This window comes from Myxine glutinosa, chromosome 5 (assembly GCF_964187855.1).
Source record: "Myxine glutinosa chromosome 5, kmMyxGlut1.1, whole genome shotgun sequence".
Classification (NCBI taxonomy): Eukaryota; Metazoa; Chordata; class Myxini; order Myxiniformes; family Myxinidae; genus Myxine; species Myxine glutinosa.
This window is the reverse complement of record NC_136265.1, coordinates 181,868,904-181,889,558: the sequence shown is the minus strand read 5'-3', so window position 1 is coordinate 181,889,558 and position 20,655 is coordinate 181,868,904. Positions and strand designations below refer to the sequence as shown.

General features: G+C 50.2%; 2 protein-coding genes across 6 annotated transcripts in view; one reads left to right on the top strand and one right to left on the bottom strand.

Moving 5' to 3' along the window:
* The window catches only part of OXA1L (OXA1L mitochondrial inner membrane insertase), a 54,571-nt gene extending 54,203 nt beyond the window's left edge, over positions 1-368 (top strand). For all 4 annotated transcript variants that reach the window (XM_078779212.1, XM_068101988.2, XM_078779211.1 and 1 more), the window contains exon 10: positions 115-368. In XM_078779212.1, coding sequence (XP_078635338.1) covers positions 115-200 — 86 coding nt within the window. In that variant the 3' untranslated portion in view covers positions 201-368. The remainder of the gene's footprint in view (positions 1-114) is intronic.
* Positions 293-15,346, bottom strand: TTC5 (tetratricopeptide repeat domain 5). 2 transcript variants are annotated; one of them, XM_068115322.2, is made up of 10 exons: positions 14,927-15,346; positions 11,162-11,294; positions 10,809-11,020; positions 10,560-10,707; positions 3,899-3,990; positions 3,739-3,795; positions 3,182-3,328; positions 2,818-3,002; positions 1,165-1,309; positions 293-1,019 (listed from the first exon to the last, which is right to left on the bottom strand). In XM_068115322.2, exons 1-10 carry the CDS (start codon positions 15,008-15,010, stop codon positions 900-902), a joined length of 1,323 nt encoding a protein of 440 aa, XP_067971423.2. In that variant the 5' UTR covers positions 15,011-15,346; the 3' UTR covers positions 293-899. The 2 variants fall into 2 exon arrangements, with proteins under 2 accessions (XP_067971423.2, XP_067971424.2); XM_068115323.2 differs by having other exon boundaries at positions 11,162-11,301; positions 14,927-15,072.
* Positions 15,347-20,655: the final 5,309 nt, after the last annotated feature.

Below are 20,655 nucleotides of genomic sequence, written 5' to 3'. Positions count from 1 at the left end.
CCCCTTTAACCTCTCACCCCTAACCTTTATCCTCCCGCAACCTCTAACCTTTCTCTTCCCGCCCCATTCCCCATCGACTCCACGGTCAACTCCATGTATTTTCCTGCTCTTCAGCTCCACTCAGACAGACCTGGGTGCAAAACCCGCTGCACTCCAAAGAGGCTTCGGTGGCTAAGGTCCGAAGCAAATCTGGAGCTTAGTTTGTCCTTCCTTGTTCATAGGTGTCTCACCGTGCATCAGTATTTACCGTACATTGCCGTTGTATCCATCGAGGGTTCACAGGAAGTCAAAGTGAAAGTAAAGGTGTGTTTTAATAAAAATTCAAACAGCAACGATGTAATTATGCAATAAACACGTTTTGAAAGTTATCACAACAATAGAGGTTTCAATGTGGATCAAGTTAATCACCTAGAACTTAAAATACCTGCTTCCCTCCGTTAACGATAAGTGTGGTTCGACCTGGGATACAAACCTTATTAAATTTGAATGTTTAGCCTCACTTTAACTTGGTCTGTTCAAACGGTGAATGTGTTCGGCTTTGCCTGCAATTTCCTGACAACGATCTCGACATCCAAGGATAAGCACATTCTATCCTGACACCAGACTTCGGTCTTTGTCACCTTTTTTCGCTTTGTTTGTCCAGAGACAAAACAAGATTTTCAGTATGTACATTACCCTCACTATGATAGTTATGGCCTGTTCAAGGTTCCACCCACCACTTGTTTTTCACAACGTCTCACATTGGAGTTCAAGGAGGGATTTCTGAGTTCAACTCACCTCTGACCTTTTAACCCTCACCTTGATTCATTTATGGTAGCAACAGGTAAACAAGGCAGCATATGGGACATCGCAAGGTGAGGTGAGATCAACCCTCAACTCTCTATCCAAATACAATCTGCTTATTCTTGCTTTGATACAGACGTTGCTGTGGTGACGACCTGTTGTTGTGCACATTGTTTCTTCCCATTGATGAGCAGCAACAGGGGGCTGTCGACACGGATACACGGGAAACTGAATACCTGGGGTGAAAAAAAAAAATGTGGAGGAGGAGGAGGAGGAGGGGTTAATATCAATACATGATGACTTTAGGGTAAGGGGGCTGAAGGATAAATGGTTAACAAGGGGAGGATGAGGTCAAGTTGCAGGAACAGGTTCAATCCTGACCTTCCCTTCATGCTCCACATTATGTTTTGTGAACTGTGGATTCTGAACCAAAACAGAATCTCCCAAAAATACAGCCCAGGTCGGGGATGCGTTGTACACGGCAATAGTCACACACTCGCCCTCCGAGTCCAATAGGCCCAACACTCTGAAAGAAAAAGGGAAGCGTAATGTAACTGTGAAGCACTCATTAGATTTCTCTATCGATGTACTGGTTACCTAGGTTAGTTAAAGCTGGTAAATGGCACTCACAAAGTGTGCACACACACGAAGCGCATGGTTGCCGAATTGGCTGAAAAGAAAATTATTCCGTCTATCAGTGAACCTTCTTTGGAAAAAAGAAAAAAAGTGACAAATGTTACGTGTTCCTCCCCGACCTCCTGGTCTCGGTATACCTCCGAACCCCGGGAAGAGCCACGGCAGAAAAATATATTATTCCATGTCGAAATCAATAAGGAAACCACACCAATGGTTATGAACAAACCAATAATATATTATAAATCACACAGGAATAACATTACCACAAATGACAATTAATAGTGCACTCTCTATACCATCAGCTAGCATGCATAAGGTAACTTACAGGGTTCCAAGTGAGTGGAAAGAACCTTCCCCAATGTCTCTATATTCCCGTATTCGAGCTCAGAGTTGGTCCCCTCCAGTGATCAACGGAACGATGTCGACTCTAAACCAGAATCTCGTTCTGAGGGCAGGCACAGACACGCCGCCCAAAACGGCACCAAGGCGCACGCGGCCCAAAGCGGAGAAAAGGGTCACGTTGTTAAGGTGGCACAAAGGCGCACTCACGGCGACTGGGAAATCCAAAGGCCCCCTCCAGGTACGAACTTTCACTGTTCACGGTCGGCGAGCCGCAAAGTAATCGTCAGAAGCCTCGGTGCACAAACACACCACAGATACGTCTGAACGTGGTGGAAACGGTTGACGAAGCAAGGAAAGCTTGCTCAACGCGCGAAGCGCACGAGTCAAAATGGTGGACGGCTCATACTTGAGACGTAATCACACGACGATGGTTCCTCTGAATCCAATGCCAACCTGACACGCAGATTTGATCAGTCACAGCGATAACAACTCTATTGCGGAATCCCTTTCCAGGAAACCCAAAGTTCACTCGTGTCTCTTGCTCGACAACGGTCCATCCAGAACGCAAAGCAACCAGCTTCTTCTCCGACTTTTCTCACCGCCTCCTCTTCTTTTCGTCGTTTTCCGGTGCACGATTTCCTGTATCATGTTAACCTTTTTAACTTTAGATAGCTGTTCTTGAATAATAAACCGTTTGCGAATAATAATAATACATAATATCAGCAACATGTCAAGTGGGTGAAAACCACAACAGTGGAAGTGACGAATCCATAACACAAAGGAGTAAAGTGTACACAAATCAGAAAGGATCATGACAAATGATTGACATGTGACCTGATAGGGCAGCTCTGTGTGTATAGAGTTTTGAACAATGAGAAAGCACTGGAAGTTTCTTTCCTCATGCTTTAAACATCCAGGAATGCTTAATGTTAAAAAGAAGCAGGTACTTTATAACATCAAGTTTGTTCACATCTACAACAAAATGTCAGGCTCATCTTTCACCAATACACCCAAGACCACCCAAGGCATCATTTTGAAGGAATCGATGTGACTCACATAGGAAGTTCTTCCTGGGCGTTGAGGTAGAAAACGACTTTTCCAAGGAGTTGACAGTTGGGGTTTTTCCCCGGTTTGAGACCGGAAAGGGGTACGAGTCTCGATTGACCCCTTCCTTTAGCCTTGGATTCCTCTTGCTGTACGGCACGGGAATAAGCAGCCAACCTTCGTGGAATCAAACCGCCCTGCATGAGAAACAAGGGCAGGGAAACTGGCACAGGTCGTTTATTGTGGATGTGCGCACATTTTGGGGTCATCTATCTTGTGTGGACTAAGAGTGAGGAGAGGGAGACGAGCATTTGTGTGCGGATGGAAAAGGGTACGAGGTGGTCGGACGGCAACTTTAAAGCATCTGCCGAAGCACCTTGCACGTGACCAACTCCGTGAGACGATTTAGGAAATGCAGAAGGTGTTGTTTTTGTGCCAGAGAATTCGAGAATTCGGGGTCGAGCGCCTGGGCCCTCTCCAAGTCGGCAAGGGCGTCCGCATAACGCTGCTCGTAGCACAGGAGCTGCACACAGCATAGGGGCCTCAGATTGCCGAATGGATGAAACGTTTCATGAAGAACTAGTCTTACTCATCACTACTAACGTCGATTTGCATCAGTGGACAGGTAGGACAATGCATTCAAGAAACGGGAATTTCAGGTATGCCAACCACTTTGTGAAGCGAGGAGAAACTGAGGTTTCCGGCATTAACCCAACGTCGGAGATGAAGGGGCAAGGCCCGGACCGTCACCTTCCCCTCATATCCCATGGTGGTTGGCATACCTCTACATCCTATTGATTTGATCCATTGAAAATGCCTCCAGGCCAGGACTTCACGCTATTGTGATAGAGTTTACTCAGGATAACTAGTGTCATCGAGTTAGAATTCTGGGAAACAAGTTAACCGAGCTCAAAGTTCATGCAAAGAACTGACCACAGCACGGTTCAGATGAAGATCTGGGTTCTGAGAAGACCTTTTATCAACTTTCTCCTGTGAGGAACAAAAGTAAAATAAATACAACATAATACCATAATATATATATGTATATATGTATTATAAATAACATAACATAATATAACAATATATAACTTACTGCTTGTGTATAAGCACAGAGAGCGAGGCGCAGAAACTTGGGGTTTTGACCCTCGATGAAGAAGAGGATGAAATTGGCATTTCCCAGCACGTCTGCGAGGCAACGGGAGAAACGTGTTTAGCTTTGGTATGAGTCATGGTTCATAATGGAGTTTCTTGGACTCGTCATCAATACAGGAGTGATCCAAAACTCCCAGGCCTGCATCTCCTCTTCAATCTTTTTCCTTATTTCCACCAGATTAAGCTGGGTATGGATTGGGAACAGGACAAAGAACGATGACCATCACCATGACAATGTGAGCAGGTGGTACATGCAGCAGCGGTGGATTGTAGGAATTTTTATTGTACACCGCTCCTTTCCCGTTCCATCTCTAGGCGCTGCATGACGTCATCGCCAGGCACCGAAGGAGGCCCGGCGATGTTGCGCGCTGAAAGGGAGTAATAAGTTTTCACTCTGGTTTCTTTCTTTTGTTACTTGGCAAAAAAAATTTTTTTTTTTTTTTTGCAAGTGTGTTGATCACTCCGGTTTGTGTGTGTGTTTGTCTGTCCGCACACTTATACTTGCCTACAGGTCGCGATTTTGAACAGATCTTCACGAAACTTCACCAAATGGTAGAGTTCGTGGTCCAACAATATCCTATATATTTTTGATGTCAAAAGGTCAACATAGGCCAAAGGTCAACCACTTCTTTCCAAATTTATAAAATCCTCAATTTTCATCCGATTGACTCGAAATTTGAATGTCATTTTCATATCAGCGAACTGAATTCAACCACAAACTATTTTTGAGTTCAGTATAGGTCAAAAGGTCAACATAGGCCAAAGGTCAACCACTTTTTCGAATTTCCAAAATCCTAAATTTTCATCCGATTGACTTGAAATTTGAATAGGATTTACATATCGGCTGACAGAATTCAACCACCAACTATTTTTGAGATCAACATCGGCCAAAAGGTCAACATAGGCCAAAGGTCAACAACAATTTCAAATTTCTAAAAGTCAATTTTCATCCGATTAACTTAAACTTTGAAGACGATTTGCATGTCAGGTCACTAAATTCAACCACTAATTATTTGTGAAGTCAAAAGGATGCTCTCCTGAGTGCCATTCTACTTTGTTCTGTTTTGCCAAGTGTTGCTCTACGAGTGATTTTTCATTTGTTTGTTTGTATGGGCAATATCTCAGGCACCTTTTGAGTTAAGAAGCTGATATTTGGACATGACAATGACCAAGTGATTTGGCTGTAAAAGGTATTTTTGATTTATTGATTAATCTATTAATTATTTACTAATTTGATTAATGATTTAATAATTTTTTTAAAGTTACAGAATCGGATGGAACGGTGGTGTTTTAGGTATGCTATTAGCTAATTGATAAAGAAATTATTTATTTACTATTTGATTAATTATTTAATAATTTTTTTTAAAGTTACAGAATCGGATGAAACGGTGGTGTTTTAGGTATGCTATTAGCTAATTGATAAATCAATTAATAATTCACTGGTTTGATTAATGATTTTTTTTTTTTTTTTAAGTTACCGAATCAGATGAAATGTGGTGTTTTAGTTATGCTATTAGCTAATTGATAAAGAAATTAATTATTTTACGATTTATATATATTTTAATTACACAATTAATCTGTAAATTATTATAGACTGCTCCCAATTCTGTTTCCATGTGCTGCAAGGAGGCATCGCTGGGAGCTGAAGGCATTATTTATTTATTTGGCATGGGCATGGTGGACTTCGAATGTATCTGTACTTTATTTTTTATTTTTTTCAATCAGAGGCTTATGTTCAATTGACTAATGATAGCAAGTCTTGCTCAACTAGGAGGTTGGGGGGGTGGGGGTGGGGGTGGGGGTGGGGGTGGGGGTGGAGGGGCATGGGGGGGGGGGGAGGGAGGTTTAGTGGGTTTGGTGTGATTGGTGTTTGCAGATAACAAGACAATTGCGACTAGGCTAGGTATAGTCCAAGCTAGGTTCAATGATAAATTCACATCAATCTTGTTTTGTGACATATACAATGTTTTTTTGTGGTTTCAAGTTAATTTGGAGGTGTGAATCCAAATCAGTGAGTGCCAGAAGAGAAACCTTAAGCATTTTTCTCGAAACACAAAAATTCAAAATGGCCGCCATGACACAATAATTTAGTTTATTATTTAATCGTTTTTGACACTTTTACAAGGTATATTGTTGTTGAGGCTGTGGGAGCATTTTGTGTTTGAATAATATTTGTCCTTGATGCAATCAGATGAGAAACCAAGCAAAAATGGAAAATTCAAGATGGCCACCATAGCTCAAAATGGCCACTAACAGGGGTCACACTTAACTTAATTTTGTAGACTTAGAGAAGATGCAGTCGTTTTAGATGCCGCTTAATTTGTATGCTCATTTGCAGATAATGGAGGCACGGTAAATATGTGAAATATGTGAAAGCAGTATGTATCAATGTGAAAGTATCATTGAAAGTATGATTGAAAGTATCAAAAATATGTATCATATGTGAAAGCAGTAAACCGAGGAAAAAGGATAGACGAGGGTTAGCAGAGTTTGACAGCAGGAATGGGTTTGGTTCAAGTTGTGGCTGACAATTTTTATCCCCAAATTTCGTCCCCGAATGGCCAGAAATCAAACCATGGGTTAGCTATAGTGATCATACAAGCTGGAAAACCTAAACCTACACCATCACATGACGTCACAGACGTGCCTACAATCAAGCGCCTGAAGTGGGAAGAGAAAGGCAACCAACTTGTCCCTGGGAGAGGTGACTGTTCAGCGCAGCCATGGGAACAAAAAAGCCGAGATGCCAGAACAGTATGGCCAACGAGTTGTTCCAAAACTTGCCCTTCTTGCGAGCATGCAAGTCTCTTAAGAACAGAGCAGCAGCACAAGATCTTGCTTTCCTAAAAGAGGTTACAGGAGAAGATCAATGTCCAGAATATGGTGGATTCAATACTAAACATGCACGAGACAGTGGCCAGCAACCCAAGCCAAAAACAGGTGTTGTCTACACACCATTCTTGGACATGACCCCAGCTGAACCTGACACCATGAAAGCAGCAATGGTCCAGGCACAGTACCTGACATCACAAATTATCAAGTTGATCGTGGATCAGTGAACTGAGTACCCTCGTCCCTCTATACAAGGGGAAAGGTGACCCTCTGGAGTGTGGCTCGTACCGAGCGATAAAGTTATTGGAGCATGGAATGAAGGTATTGGAAAGGGTGTTGGAGAGGAGGATAAGGAAGAAAGTGAAGATCGACGAAATGCAGTTTGGATTCATGCCAGGAAGAGGAACGACAGACGCGCTTTTCATTGTGAGGCAGTTGCAGGAGAAGTACATGGAGAAGAGGAAGAAGTTGTTTCTTGGGTTTGTTGATCTGGAGAAAGCATTCGATCGGGTTCCACGCAAAGTATTGACATGGGCATTGAGGAAGTTAGGAGTGGAGGAATGGTTGATCAGAGTAGTGATGGCAATGTACAAAAGAGCGCGCACAGCTGTAAGGACGAAGGACGGGAACAGTGGTGAGTTTGAGGTGAAGGTGGGAGTGCATCAGGGGTCGGTACTAAGTCCACTACTATTTGTAGCTGTGATGGAGGTGCTGGCTCAGAACGTAAAGGAGGGTTTACCGTGGGAGTTGTTGTATGCAGATGATCTGGTGTTGATTGCAGAAAGTATGGATGGACTGAAGGAAAAGATGAACACGTGGAAGGAATGTATGGAGACAAAAGGTCTGAAGGTGAATATCGGAAAGACGAAGGTGATGGCAAGTGGTAAAGCATGTGGTGAGGTAGAAAGAACTGGGAAGTGGCCCTGTGCTGTGTGTAGGAAGGGTGTCAGAGTGAACTCCATTCAGTGTACAATGTGCGCTGAGTGGGTTCATCAAAAATGTAGTGGTCTGAGAGGGTCATTAACCAGTGTGGCAGCTACATTCAAATGTAAGGTTTGCACAGAGGGAGCTGCAGATGGAGGAAATGTTGAGTTGGATCTTGGAGACGGCGTGAAGCTGGAAGGAGTGAAAACATTTTGCTACCTCGGAGACATGCTGAATGGAGAAGGTGGATCAGACTCGGCAACGGTTGCTCGAGTGAGATGTGCATGGAAGAAGTTTCGGGAATTGAGTGGCGTGCTGATTATGAGGGGAGTGTCGTTGAAGCTGAAGGGAAAGGTGTATGCTGCATGTGTGAGAAGTGTTATGATTTATGGGAGCGAGACATGGATAATGAACGTAGAGCAGCAACGAAGGTTGGAAAGGGTGGAAATGCGAATGGTTCGACGGATGTGCGGAGTATCGTTGAGAGAGAGGAAGACAAATGATGAATTGCGAAAGATGATGGGAATAGAGCCTGTGATTGATGCTGTGAAGAGGAACAGGTTGAGATGGTTTGGTCATGTGTTGAGGAAGGATGAAAGTGACTGGTTGAGAAGAGTGATGGAAATGAATGTAGAAGGAAGTAGAAGACGGGGAAGACCGAGAAAGACTTGGCTAAAGATGGTGGAAGAAGAAATGCAGGCAAGGGGGTTAACAAGGAGAGATGCAGAAAATAGGGCAAAATGGAGAAGATTGTCATGGGGACCGCAAGGCTAACCCCCGCTCTAGCAGGGAAAATGGCCTTTTAAAATGCATGTTGTTGTTGTTGTATCGTGGATCAGTTGTGTTCCGTGCAAATCCCAGAGGGTAATCAGGTCATCATAACTGGCCCTGACCCACATCCAATAGAAGTTGGTGTTGGTGCACAACAAGTAGCAGTGACACATGAGGAAGCTGATGTTATAATGGCATACCACGTGATAAAGGAGGCTGTCAATGGACACTCACCAATTAAAGTAGTGGCTGATGACACTGATGTACTCGTCATTCTTGCCCATCATTACATTTACATAACAACAACATATCACATACAGTTAAGGTGGTCATGGAGTCATGTTCTAGAAACCATAGTCATAGATGCCAATGAGGTCATTAGAAACATGAGAAAATCATGCCCAATCTTCTCGCAGCCCATGCACTGACTGGTTGTGATACAGTATCCTGCTTCGCTGGTATAGGAAAGACTTCTGTCCTGAAGAAGTTGGAAGCATTCACTGACACTCTCTTGTTGGGGGATCCGTCAGCATCCATGGATGAAGTAATTGAATCATGCTTGAAGTATGTAGCTACACTCTCCGGGCAAGTATTTCAAGGATCACAAAACACCATGCGTAGAGATATCTTCACAAGGAAGATTGGTGGCAAGCATCATCTGCCACCAAAGTTGAGCAGTCTGCCACCTACAATGGCTGCATTTAGGCCCCATTGTGAGCGTGCTCATTACCAGACAACTTTGTGGATGGCTGCTGGTATGCCGGCACCTCCAACTCTAGACGCACTGAAGAATGGATGGATGAAAAAGTATTCCACACTTCAACCTGTACATCTCATTGATGATCAGTCAGTTGCACCAGATGAAGTTCTCAATCTCATCAACTGTGGCTGTAAGAGTGACTGCAAATCAGCACTCTGCAGTTGTACTAAATCAGCTCTAGCTTGTACAGATTTCTGCAAATGCAGGGGTGATGTAGACTGTAGAAATCCCATGAAAGCAATGTCGCAAGAAGGAAGCGATGACAGTGATGACTAGTTTTGATGAATAATGCATTCGATGTGAATGTGTCTGGACTTTAAACTGACAATAAATAGGATCATGGCAGCCATCTTGGATCTTTAGTCTGTCAGCTCGATACAATTAGAAGCAACAAACTATACAGGCAACTGTATTTGCATGTATGTATATTTGAGGGAAAAAACATGTTTAATATCTTTGGGCAGATGATCATGTCATAACATATGCGCTCATGAGGTTTTGGTGGACATTTTGTATTTTTGCATTTCTGCAAAAATGCTCAAGGTTTCTCAACTGGCACCCACCAGATTCAGAATCAGCAGGTAAAGATGGTCTATAAACTGTTAAGAAACATTGTATATGTAACAAAACAAGGTCCCATGGTCTCTAGCTTGGACTAGTAAGGCCTGCACGATATGGCAACGTTCTATGACGCAGTTTCTTGATGAACTGGAACCGAATTCAAGGTTGTTCTTCAAACAATAACCAAATGTCTAATTAAATCACAGAGGTGCTGACTAGGTAGAGCAAAGTGGTTTAAGGGAGTGGGGTGTACCCATTCCATTGGAATGAAAAAACTCGCATGGCATCAGGCCTAAGGAGCATGTTCACCAATTTAGGCCAAACTATCAGAATAAAGCAAATTGCTCTCGACATTTACCGACCGTGCTGGCGCATCAAATTTGCCTACATGCTCCCTCAATAAAAACCACCTTTAGAGGCCATTTTTCCCCGCAAGCGGGTTTGGCCTTTTTCGGGCACCGTGGTTGTTGTTTTTCGGTCCCCTTTTTGAAGCAATGTTTTACGGCCGGATGCCCTTCCTGCCGCCAACCCTGTTTGTCGCCTTTTACGACAAGCAGGGAATTACCAGTGAACTGGTACTCAATTAGCCGACCTCGGAAGGATGACAGGCTGAGTCAACCCCCCTGGCGTTAATTCAGCGATCGACCGGGATTCGAACCCAGGATCCTAGGATCCTAGGATCCTAAGCCGGCACCCTAGCCGCTAAGCCAACACCAGGCTCCCTCAATACGCACGTAATATGTAAGATACTTACACCAGGAGACGCCATCGTTCAAATCCATCTCGACTGCCTCTTTGGCATACGTCACACTCTGCTGCACATTATTCCTTCGACTTTCTCCCACAACAGGCAGTTGCCGTAAAACCATCGAGAGACCTCGTAGGGAGACCTTATTCCGCTCCTGCATAAGACGCACAACCACAGGTTGAAACTTTTAATTGACCCGAGTAAGGCACAGACTTGTGTTTGTGTGAAGAAAGTTTAAGGTGCTGTGAGTCGCACGTGTGATAGCGCCGAAACAAAACAGTCTTTGGCAGCATCCATGTCTCCCTTCTTCCAGCACGTCTGCCCCAGCTCATTCCAGGCATCGGGCCGCCGAGGTTCCAGCTTCACGGCGAGACCGAGAGCGTGCTCCGCGTCGGGCCTGTATTCGGATGTGACGTTTAGCGCACGGCCGCGGAGGAGGAGGAGCTCACCTTTGTTGAATCCCAATCCTGAATACAGCAGGGAGAACAAAAGTAACGTGAACACCGCTACGCATGTACATCCGCATCCAAAACGTTTCGCTTTCCATCACCGCACATGGGACATGCCAAGATGGTCTCAAAGGATGTATTTCACACAAGGGCACTTACCCTCTAATTCCTGAACCACCTTCAGCACGTCTTGCAAACGCCTCTCCACCTGCTGTTTTTTACCGGCCACCTCATCCCCACTGTGGTGTTCCGTAAACGTGTCCCGGAAGGTGTACAACGCTTCCACGGCTTGCTGCAAACTCACAACATGGTGCAAAACCAACTAGCACGAGCACAGGGAGGCCATGCAGTCGACAAAGGTGTTCATTGTCACACGAAAAACACAGGTGTTCGGGTTTACCATCCTCTGTCATGATGAAACCGTCTTCAACGAAGAAGCAAATGAAATATTTAAAACAACTTTTTTTGTTTGGTGTGCGTTGTCGGTGGAGAGAGAGTGTGCACATCGTCGGTGGAGAGAGAGTGTGTGTGCACATCGTCGGTGGAGAGAGAGTGTGTGTGCACATTGTCGGTGGAGAGAGAGTGTGTGTGCACATCGTCGGTGGAGAGAGAGAGAGTGTGTTGTTGGTGTCGAGAGAGAGTGCGTGTGTTGTTGGTGTCGAGAGAGAGTGCGTGTGTTGTTGGTGTGGAGAGAGAGTGCGTGTGTTGTTGGTGTCGAGAGAGAGTGCGTGTGTTGTTGGTGTCGAGAGAGAGTGCGCGTGTTGTTGGTGTCGAGAGAGAGTGCGTGTGTTGTTGGTGTCGAGAGAGAGTGCGTGTGTTGTTGGTGTGGAGAGAGAGTGCGTGTGTTGGTGTCGAGAGAGAGTGCGTGTGTTGTTGGTGTCGAGAGAGAGTGCGTGTGTTGTTGGTGTCGAGAGAGAGTGCGTGTGTTGTTGGTGTCGAGAGAGAGTGCGTGTGTTGTTGGTGTCGAGAAAGAGTGCGTGTGTTGTTGGTGTCCAGAGAGAGTGCGTGTGTTGTTGGTGTCGAGAGAGAGTGCGTGTGTTGTTGGTGTCGAGAGAGAGTGCGTGTGTTGTTGGTGTCGAGAGAGAGTGCGTGTGTTGTTGGTGTCGAGAGAGAGTGCGTGTGTTGTTGGTGTCCAGAGAGAGTGCGTGTGTTGTTGGTGTCGAGAGACAGTGCGTGTGTTGTTGGTGTCGAGAGAGTGCGTGTGTTGTTGGTGTCGAGAGAGATTGCGTGTGTTGTTGGTGTCGAGAGAGAGTGCGTGTGTTGTTGGTGTCGAGAGAGAGTGCGTGTGTTGTTGGTGTCGAGAGAGAGTGCGTGTGTTGTTGGTGTCGAGAGAGTGCGTGTGTTGTTGGTGTCGAGAGAGAGTGCGTGTGTTGTTGGTGTGGAGAGTGCGTGTGTTGTTGGTGTGGAGAGTGCGTGTGTTGTTGGTGTCGAGAGAGAGTGCGTGTGTTGGTGTCGAGAGAGAGTGCGTGTGTTGTTGGTGTGGAGAGTGCGTGTGTTGTTGGTGTGGAGAGTGCGTGTGTTGTTGGTGTTGAGAGAGTGCGTGTGTTGTTGGTGTGGAGTGTGTTTGTTGTTGGTGTGGAGAGAGAGAGTGCGTGTGTTGTTGGTGTGGAGAGAGAGTGCGTGTGTTGTTGGTGTGGAGAGAGAGTGCATGTGTTGTTGGTGTGGAGAGAGAGTGCGTGTGTTGTTGGTGTGGAGAGAGAGTGCGTGTGTTGTTGGTGTCGAGAGAGAGTGCGTGTGTTGTTGGTGTCGAGAGAGAGTGCGTGTGTTGTTGGTGTTGAGAGAGTGCGTGTGTTGTTGGTGTGAGTGTGTTTGTTGTTGGTGTGGAGAGAGAGAGTGCGTGTGTTGTTGGTGTGGAGAGAGAGTGCGTGTGTTGGTGTGGAGAGAGAGTGCGTGTGTTGTTGGTGTGGAGAGAGAGTGCATGTGTTGTTGGTGTGGAGAGAGAGTGCGTGTGTTGTTGGTGTGGAGAGAGAGTGCGTGTGTTGTTGGTGTCGAGAGAGAGTGCGTGTGTTGTTGGTGTCGAGAGAGAGTGTGTGTGTGTTGTTGGTGTCGAGAGAGAGTGCGTGTGTTGTTGGTGTGGAGAGTGCGTGTGTTGTTGGTGTGGAGAGTGCGTGTGTTGTTGGTGTCGAGAGAGAGTGCGTGTGTTGGTGTCGAGAGAGAGTGCGTGTGTTGTTGGTGTGGAGAGTGCGTGTGTTGTTGGTGTGGAGAGTGCGTGTGTTGAGAGAGTGCGTGTGTTGTTGGTGTGGAGTGTGTTTGTTGTTGGTGTGGAGAGAGAGAGTGCGTGTGTTGTTGGTGTGGAGAGAGAGTGCGTGTGTTGGTGTGGAGAGAGAGTGCGTGTGTTGTTGGTGTGGAGAGAGAGTGCATGTGTTGTTGGTGTGGAGAGAGAGTGCGTATGTTGGTGTGGAGAGAGAGTGCGTGTGTTGTTGGTGTGGAGAGAGAGTGTGTGTGTTGTTGGTGTCGAGAGAGAGTGCGTGTGTTGTTGGTGTCGAGAGAGAGTGCGTGTGTTGTTGGTGTCGAGAGAGAGTGTGTGTGTGTTGTTGGTGTCGAGAGAGAGTGCGTGTGTTGTTGGTGTGGAGAGTGCGTGTGTTGTTGGTGTGGAGAGTGCGTGTGTTGTTGGTGTCGAGAGAGAGTGCGTGTGTTGGTGTCGAGAGAGAGTGCGTGTGTTGTTGGTGTGGAGAGTGCGTGTGTTGTTGGTGTGGAGAGTGCGTGTGTTGAGAGAGTGCGTGTGTTGTTGGTGTGGAGTGTGTTTGTTGTTGGTGTGGAGAGAGAGAGTGCGTGTGTTGTTGGTGTGGAGAGAGAGTGCGTGTGTTGGTGTGGAGAGAGAGTGCGTGTGTTGTTGGTGTGGAGAGAGAGTGCATGTGTTGTTGGTGTGGAGAGAGAGTGCGTATGTTGGTGTGGAGAGAGAGTGCGTGTGTTGTTGGTGTGGAGAGAGAGTGTGTGTGTTGTTGGTGTCGAGAGAGAGTGCGTGTGTTGTTGGTGTCGAGAGAGAGTGTGTGTGTTGTTGGTGTCGAGAGAGAGTGCGTGTGTTGTTGGTGTCGAGAGAGAGTGTGTGTGTTGTTGGTGTCGAGAGAGAGTGCGTGTGTTGTTGGTGTGGAGAGAGAGTGCGTGTGTTGTTGGTGTGGAGAGTGCGTGTGTTGTTGGTGTGGAGAGTGCGTGTGTTGTTGGTGTTGAGAGAGTGCGTGTGTTGTTGGTGTGGAGTGCATTTGTTGTTGGTGTGGAGAGAGAGCGTGCGTGTGTTGTTGGTGTGGAGAAAGTGCGTGTGTTGTTGGTGTGGAGAGAGAGTGCGTGTGTTGTTGGTGCGGAGAGAGAGTGCGTTTGTTGTTGGTGTGGAGAGAGTGCGTTTGTTGTTGGTGTGGAGAGAGTGCGTGCGTTGTTGGTGTGGAGAGAGTGCGTGCGTTGTTGGTGTGGAGAGAGAGTGCGTGTGTTGTTGGTGTGGAGAGAGAGTGCGTGTGTTGTTGGTGTGGAGAGTGTGTGTGTTGTTGGTGTGGAGAGAGAGTGCGTGTGTTGTTGGTGTTGAGAGAGTGCGTGTGTTGTTGGTGTGGAGTGCGTTTGTTGGTGTGGAGAGAGAGTGCGTGTGTTGTTGGTGTGGAGAGAGAGTGCGTGTGTTGTTGGTGTGGAGAGAGTGCGTGCGTTGTTGGTGTGGAGAGAGAGTGCGTGTGTTGTTGGTGTGGAGAGAGAGTGCGTGTGTTGTTGGTGTGGAGAGAGAGTGCGTGTGTTGTTGGTGTGGAGAGAGAGTGCGTGTGTTGTTGGTGTGGAGAGAGACTGCGTGTGTTGTTGGTGTGGAGAGAGAGTGCGTGTGTTGTTGGTGTGGAGAGAGAGTGCGTGTGTTGTTGGTGTGGAGAGAGTGTGTTGCTGGTGCTAAGAGAAGTAGTTGTTTCTTCCCGAATCGTGATGGTCGTAAATGAGTGCTGCGACCATTCCACTCACCGCCGCGCTCTTGAGCCGCTCATCACCCGCCCCAGCCATACCACGATCTCCAAGGTTCTCGATTTTCGTTGCTGCCTCCACCATAATATAAATATCACGTCTCAGTCTCACACATTTTATTTAACAATGCATTCGCTTCAGTTTTTAATATAAAACCCTGCAGCGATAATTGCATGTTAATTTGTTATCTCTAATGATAAACAGCTTATAAAAATGAAATCAAACTTCGAAATTACTCAAACCGCCTATTGCGGAGAGCTTTTTACACCACCATAGATGGTCACAAATTCGAAATTATTCACACCGCTGATTACATAGACAGCTTTTACACCGCCATAGATGGTAACAAATTCCAAATTATTTACACCGCCTATCACAGACAACTTTTACACCGCCATAGATGGCCACACGTTCGAAATTATTCACACCGCCTATTACGGAAACACCTTTTACACCGCAATAGATGGCCATTAGTTCGGATTTATTCACACCGCCTATTACAGAGACACCTTTTACACCGCAATAGATGGTCACAAATTCGAAATTATTCACACCGCATATTACGGAGACAACTTTTACACCGCAATAAATGGGCATTAGTTCGGAATTATTCACACCGCCTATTACAGACACCTTTTACACCGCAATAGATGGCCACAAGTTCGAAATTATTCACACCGCCTATTATGGAGACACCTTTTACAGCACCACAGATGGGAGCCCCTCAAAATTACTCACCACCGATTAGGATTACGCGGGGATGTCTGTCCAAGTTTCGTGCTATAACTTGAGAACGGAAAAAGATATTTCAATGCAACCAGCAACGGCGGACTCGGGAAACTCTCAATAAGTTTTTGATGCAAAAATTTTTTTTTTTTTTTAAACAAACAAACAAGGTGTGGTGGGCACAAGGGTCAATAATTCCGCGCACCAGTGGGTGGCGCGAGCATCCAGGCGGGGAACTGAAATACATGCCCCGCCTTTCGGCCGATCGGCCACGCCCGGGGGCAAGGCGTGGCCTCGGGACATATATGCGGGCTCTAAGCTCGAGCCCGCCCAGTGCTGATATGCGAGCTTGTAATAAAGACTCTTGTTTGTATCCACGCGTTGTGGCCTACCTCTCTGGCAATCGAGTCGTGTGTGCACAGCACCACACTGGTGACCCCGATTGGTTCAGCCGTTGCTGACCCCCGAACGCGCCATGGCTACCAACGCCGTCGCAATCAAACTCCCGGAGTTTTGGGAAGCGCAAGCCGACGTTTGGTTTGTGCAGGCCGAAGCTCAATTCCAACTCCAGGGCATCACGGCGGACGAGACCAGGTACTACCACGTGGTCGCCGCCCTCGGGCCCGGCACCGCGTCGTCGTGTCCATCGTGTCCATCCTTCGGCGCCCGCCGGACGACCATAAGTACGAGGCACTCAAACGTCTCCTCCTCGCCACGTTCGGGCTCACGGAGGTCGAACGTGCCGACCGCCTCCTGGACCTTCCCGCCCTCGGCGACACACGACCATCCGTCCGGATGGATTTCATGCTGTCCCTGCTTGGAGACCAGCGCCCGGATTTCTTATTCCGAGCACTTTTCCTATGCCAGCTACCTGTACAGGTGCGCCTCACGCTGGCGGGTTCCAAAATAACGGAACCCCGCGCCCTGGCTGGAGAGGCCGACAAGTATTTCGCGGCCTGCGACACGCGGTCGGTGTTCGGTGCTGCCGTAGTGGATCCCGGCGCGGAGGCTACAGCGCCCCCTGCTTCCCTCGTGGCCGCTGCTACGCCCCACCTACTACCGCCGCCGCCACCACCACCGCCGCCGGCACGGCTGCTGCGCGGGCCACCGCCATAAACCTGGTGCTACTACCATGCCAGGTTCGGCCGCAAGGCTAAAACGTGCCGCCCGCCGTGTTCTTTTGACGGGTCGGGAAACGACCGGGCCGGCGCTCACTTGCGGCCATGAGCGTCGGCCATTCCGGGAGCCTCCTGTTCATCATGGACACCTCGTCCGGGCGCCGTTTTCTTTGCGACACAGGAGCGCAGGTAAGCGTCCTCCCTGTCTCCACGTCCGACAAGCAAGCCGCGGGCCGGGGCCCTGCTTTGCTTGCCGCCAACGGTACACCCATCTGCACATTCGGGAAGCGTTGCCTCTCACTGTGGTTCGGAGGGCAGCGCTTTCAATGGTCGTTCGTCACCGCCAGCGTGCCAATGGCCCTGCTCGGCATGGACTTCCTATGTGCGCATGGGCTATTGGTCGACGTTAAGCGCAGACGTCTCGTCCAGGCCGAAACCTTCAGCTCGCTCGCTTGTTCGCTGATCGGCTCATTGAGCAGCTCACTGAGCGGCTCACCGAGCGGCTTGCCAAGCGGCTTGCTGAAAGGTTCCGTCCCGGCGAGGTTAGTCTGCACACTTCCAGCAGCGGACGAGTTTACCCGCCTCCTCGCCAGTTTCCCGGACCTCACGTGGCCCACCTTTTCAGTGGTGGCCGTCAAACACGGGGTGGAGCACCATATCCCCAAGTTCGGGCCGCCGGTCTATGCCCGGGGCACGCCGCCTCGACCCCACAAAGCTCACCGTGGCGAAAGCGGAGTTCGCCACGCTGGAACGGCTGGGTATCGTACGGCGTTCCAACAGCACTTGGGCCTCTCCTCTGCACATTGTGCCGAAGCCCGGCGGCAGATGGCGGCCGTGCGGTGACTACCGCCGGCTCAATGATGCCACCACCCCCGACCGCTACCCGGTCCCGCATATCCAAGACTTTTCCGCCCGGTTGGCAAACACGACCGTGTTCTCCAAGGTGGACCTCATCCGGGGCTACCACCAGGTCCCCGTACAACCGGACGATGTCCCAAAGACGGCCGTCATCACCCCTTTCGGCCTCTTTGAGTTCCTGCGGATGCCTTTTGGGTTGAAGAATGTGGCCCAGGCGTTCCAGCGGCTCATGGACAGCGTCTTGCGCGACTTACCTTTCATCTATGTCTACCTGGACGACATCCTAGTCGCGAACACGTCCCGGGAGGAGCACCTGCTCGACCTCCGCACGCTTTTCGAACGCCTGGGCCAGCATGGCCTGATCATCAACCCCGCAAAGTGCCGCTTCGGCGTCGCCGCCATCGACGTCTTGGGGCACCGCATCACCAGGCACGGGGCCGTCTCTTTACCGGCCAAGGTGGAGGCCGTCAAGAGTTTTCCGCGCCCCCGCACGATCAAGGGGCTCCAGAAATTCCTGGGCATGGTCAATTTTTACCACCGCTTCATGCCCCGCGTCGCCCAGCTCCTCCACCCCCTGCACGAGGCCCTCCGGGGGAAGCCGGGCAAAGGTGACATCGCCTGGTCGGAGCCGATGGCCGCGGCGTTTGCAGGCACAAAGCTGGCCTTGGCCAGCGCCACCATGCTGGCGCACCCGGCGCCCGATGCACCGACGCGTCGGACTACGTGGTGGGCGCGGTGCACGAGCAGTGGGTGCGTGGTGCTTGGCAGCCCCTGGCGTTTTTTAGCCGGCAGCTTCGCCCGCACGAACGCCACGACAGCACCTTCGACCGCGAGCTGCTCGGGCTCCACCTGGCGGTCCGACACTTCCGCCATCTGCTCGAGGGCCGCCCGTTCATGGCTTTCGTTGATCACAAGCCCCTTGTGTTCGCGATGGCCAAGGTCGCTGAGCCATGGTCGGCCCGGCAGCAACGTCACCTCTCTGCCGTGTCCGAGTACATGACGGACCTCCGTCACGTCGCGGGTAAAGACAACCCGGTGGCGGATTGCCTTTCCCGGTCCGTCGCGCACGTGGTCCACCTCGGGATCGACTATGCACGGATGGCGGAGGACCAGACCGCCGACCCCGGCGTCCAGGCCTTGCGGACCGCCGTCACGGGCCTCCGCGTCGCCGAGTTGCCGTTCAACGTCGTGGGCGCAGCCCTCCTGTGCGACGTCTCCCTCGGCCAGCCTCGCCCCATCGTGCCCGCTGGCTGGCAGCGCCCGGTTTTCGACGCCGTCCATGGCCTGTCCCACCCGGGCACGAAGGCCTCCCAGAAGCTCGTCGCGGCGAATTTCGTCTGGCATGGCCTCAGGAAGGACGTCCGTGACTGGGCCAGGACGTGCCTCGCGTGCCAGCGCGCAAAGGTCCACCGCCACACCCAGGCCCCGTTGGCCCCGTTTACGGTGCCCGAGCGTCGGTTCGACCACGTCCACGTCGACTTGGTGGGACCTCTGCCCCCCTCGCGGGGGTTCACCCACCTCCTCACCATGGTGAAACGCACCACACGGTGGCCGGAGGCCGTGCCATTGGCGGCGACGTCTGCAGCTGATGTGGCGCAAGCCTTCATCGCCACTTGGGTTGCCCGGTTCGGTGCCCCCTCAGACATCTCGTCCGACCGCGGCCCCCAGTTCACCTCGGAGCTCTGGGGCATGGTGGCGCAAGGGCTCGGCATCAAACTGCACCGCACCACGGCCTACCACCCCCAGGCTAACGGCCTGTGCGAGCGCTTTCATCGCTCAATGAAGGCCGCGCTCCGGGCCAGCCTCCGCGACAGCAGCTGGGCCGACAGGCTCCGCTGGGTCCTGCTGGGCCTCGGGACGGCGCCCAAGGACGACCTGCGCACGTCCTCGGCGGAGATGGTCTTCGGACAACCGCTGCGGGTACCGGGCGAATTTATCCCCGACTCCACGGCTCCTTGGTCCGCGGTGCAACAGCGCTCCACCCTGCAGGAGACCGCCCGGAGGTTCGCCCCGGTGCCGACGGCACACCACGGTTGCCCGTCCTCCCACGTCGCCCCGGAGCTTCGCACGGCGGAGGATGTTTTCGTCCGGCACGACGCCCACCGGGCACCGCTACGGCCCCCATACGACGGGCCCTTCCGCGTGCTGGAGACCCGGGACAAACATTTCACCGTGGACATCGGCGGTGCCCCGGATCATATCTCCGTTGACCGCCTCAAGCCGGCCCACCTCGATCTGGGCCACCCCCCGCAAGCAGCTCTGCCTCCGCGTCGAGGCCGCCCCCCGGCGGTCAGACCCCCGGCACCCCCCAGCCCTGCCGTCCCGCTACCCCCCAGCCCTGCACGCATCGCCAGGGGGCGTTTCGGCTGGGTCATCCGGCTTCCCCGCAAGCTCACCCTTCAGGTGCGTGGGAATTCTGGGGGGGCGCGTGTGGCGGGCACAAGGGTCAATAATTCCGTGCACCAGTGGGTGGCGCGAGCGTCCAGGCGGGGAACTGAAATACATGCCCCGCCTTTCGGGCGACTGGCCACGCCCGGGGGCAAGGCGTGGCCTCGGGACATATATGCGGGCTCTAAGCTTGAGCCCCCGCTCAGTGCTGATATGCGAGCTTGTAATAAAGACTCTTGTTTGTATCCACGCGTTGTGGCCTACCTCTCTGGCACCCTTGCCTTACCTCAGGAAACCTTCCCTTGCCTTCCCTCAGGAAACCTTGCCTCGCCTTACTTCAGGAAACCTTACCTCGCCTTACTTCAGGAAACCTTTCCTTGCCTTACCTCAGGAAACATTCCCTTGCCTTATCTCAGGAAACGTTCCCTCACCTTCCCTCAGGAAACCTTGCCTCATCTTACCTCAGGAAACCTTGCCTCGCCTTACCTCAAGAAACCTTGCCTCTCCTTACCTCAGGAAACCTTGGCTCGCCTTACCTCAGGAAACCTTGCCTCGCCTTACATCAGGAAACCTTGCCTCGCCTTACTTCAGGAAACCTTACCTCACCTTACCTCAGAAAACCTTTCCTTGCTTTACCTC

What these genes read in the sequence shown, in the direction of transcription:
- TTC5 (XM_068115322.2), bottom strand. Translation starts at nt 15,010, where the DNA reads ATGGTGGAGGCAGCAACGAAAATCGAGAACCTTGGAGATCGTGGTATG. An exon ending in AGCGGCTCAAGAGCGCGGCG is followed by an intron (nt 11,295 to 14,926) that starts GTGAGTGGAATG and finishes GTGAGTTTGCAG; the next exon opens with CAAGCCGTGGAAGCGTTGTA. An exon ending in CGGAGTTGGTCACGTGCAAG is followed by an intron (nt 3,003 to 3,181) that starts GTGCTTCGGCAG and finishes TTTCTCATGCAG; the next exon opens with GGCGGTTTGATTCCACGAAG.